Raw genomic sequence first — 1,627 nt, 5'->3', positions numbered from 1 at the left:
ATAACTGGGAAGATGGAAATCCAGGGTCCTGGGGATCTAGTCCGCAATATCAGGTAAGCGATTTGGCTTTTGGTCATCTTTATGATTTATCTTCTCTATTGTAATTGGTCAAGAAAATCAGTATGTGCTATGTTGCTGTAAGAATTCTTCTAGTATTGTTGAATTTTTGACGTGCATGATTATTTAACACGTAATGGAAAATCCTTCTCAGCCAGGAAGTCCTCGTTCGAGGCCATATGAAGCACCGACTCCCAGTTCAAATTGGACCAACACTCCGAGTGGCAGTTACAGTGAAGCTGGAACACCGAGGGGTAGCACTTCTGCATATGGTTAGTAGTTCTTTTTTTTTTCATCTGTTGCACTTTTGGGTTTTACGATTGATTAGCTCTAGTGTTTTTTTTTTTTTCCTTTCTGGTATGGAACAATCATACACATATTACTTTGTAATTACGTTTGCAGCTAATGCTCCAAGTCCTTACCTGCCTTCCACACCTGGCGGCCAGCCTATGACTCCAAATTCGGTGTCCTATCTTCCGGGAACTCCTGGAGGGCAGCCAATGACACCAGGAGCTGGCGGTCTTGATGCTTACTCTCCTGCTATAGGTCTGGCTTTTCTTTCTATTTGTGCTTTCATATATTATTATTATTGTTGTTGCATTTTTATTATGATAATAATAATTTTAATAGTATAGTTTCAGAGAAATATTATTGTTAAAGTAATTACAACCCTTGTATTGTCAAGGCGAACAAGCCAACCATGTATTTTTAGTACTCAAGTAATTCCATCATAAATATCATTTTGGTTCTGTTTTCAATAAGAATTGAAGTTGTTTAATTTGGAGCATTTATGTATTATAATTCAGGTGCTGAGAATGATGGACCTTGGTTCATGCCACACATTATGGTGAATGTCCGTAGATCTGGGGATGATGCAGTTGCTGGAGTTATTCGAGAAGTTCTTCCGGTATGTCTCTCTGTCTTCAACTCTGTCTCTTCTTCTAGAGAAGAGAAGAAATGGATTCCGTTCTAACGGAATGTTGGGATTCTGCTTTTCAGGATGGTTCCTGTAAAGTTGGCCTTGGCTCGAGCGGCCATGACGACATCGTAACAGCTCTCCCGAATGAGTTGGAGGTGTTGATACCGAAAAAATCGGACAAGGTCATGATCATGGGTGGTCCCCACAGAGGGGTCACCGGAAGGTTGATAGGCGTGGACGGAAGTGAAGGGATTGTAAAAGTAGACGTTGAACTTGATGTCAAGATTTTCGACATGGACTTGCTTGCAAAACAAGCCTAAATCTTTACTTTCTTAGGATTTTGTATAATGTAAATTAAGTTGATCACTAATATTCGTCTTAAAAATTTTAGTTTTGCAGTTCCTTTTATGGTTAGTTAAAAACCATTGATATAAAAACACAGTTATGCCGATTAGAGAAACAATCTTTCCTTCTTATTCAATACTACAGAAAATGTAGATTATACAGTTATTGACATGATCACATCTTTTTTCTTTATTCGGTAAAATATTATTCTGACAATTTTCAACTTAAACATTAAAGTGAAAAGTATCAAATTATAGAGGAATATTAATACTCCCTTCGTCTCTTTAATATTTTTTTTCTAAAGAT

At 37.4% G+C, this 1,627-nt stretch overlaps 1 protein-coding gene across 1 annotated transcript; it reads left to right on the top strand.

Moving 5' to 3' along the window:
* Nucleotides 1-193: 193 nt before the first annotated feature.
* On the top strand, nt 194-1,296 carry LOC139882220 (putative transcription elongation factor SPT5 homolog 1). Its single transcript, XM_071866584.1, has 4 exons — nt 194-329; nt 460-603; nt 864-964; nt 1,057-1,296. The coding sequence occupies exons 1-4, from the start codon at nt 194-196 to the stop codon at nt 1,294-1,296; spliced, it is 621 nt and encodes a 206-aa protein (XP_071722685.1).
* The last annotated feature ends 331 nt before the right edge of the window (nt 1,297-1,627 follow it).

This window comes from Rutidosis leptorrhynchoides, unplaced genomic scaffold (genome assembly GCF_046630445.1).
Source record: "Rutidosis leptorrhynchoides isolate AG116_Rl617_1_P2 unplaced genomic scaffold, CSIRO_AGI_Rlap_v1 contig244, whole genome shotgun sequence".
In the NCBI taxonomy this organism is placed as follows: Eukaryota; Viridiplantae; Streptophyta; class Magnoliopsida; order Asterales; family Asteraceae; genus Rutidosis; species Rutidosis leptorrhynchoides.
Note: the sequence above shows the minus strand (reverse complement) of the source record. Positions and strands in the feature narration are given on the sequence as shown.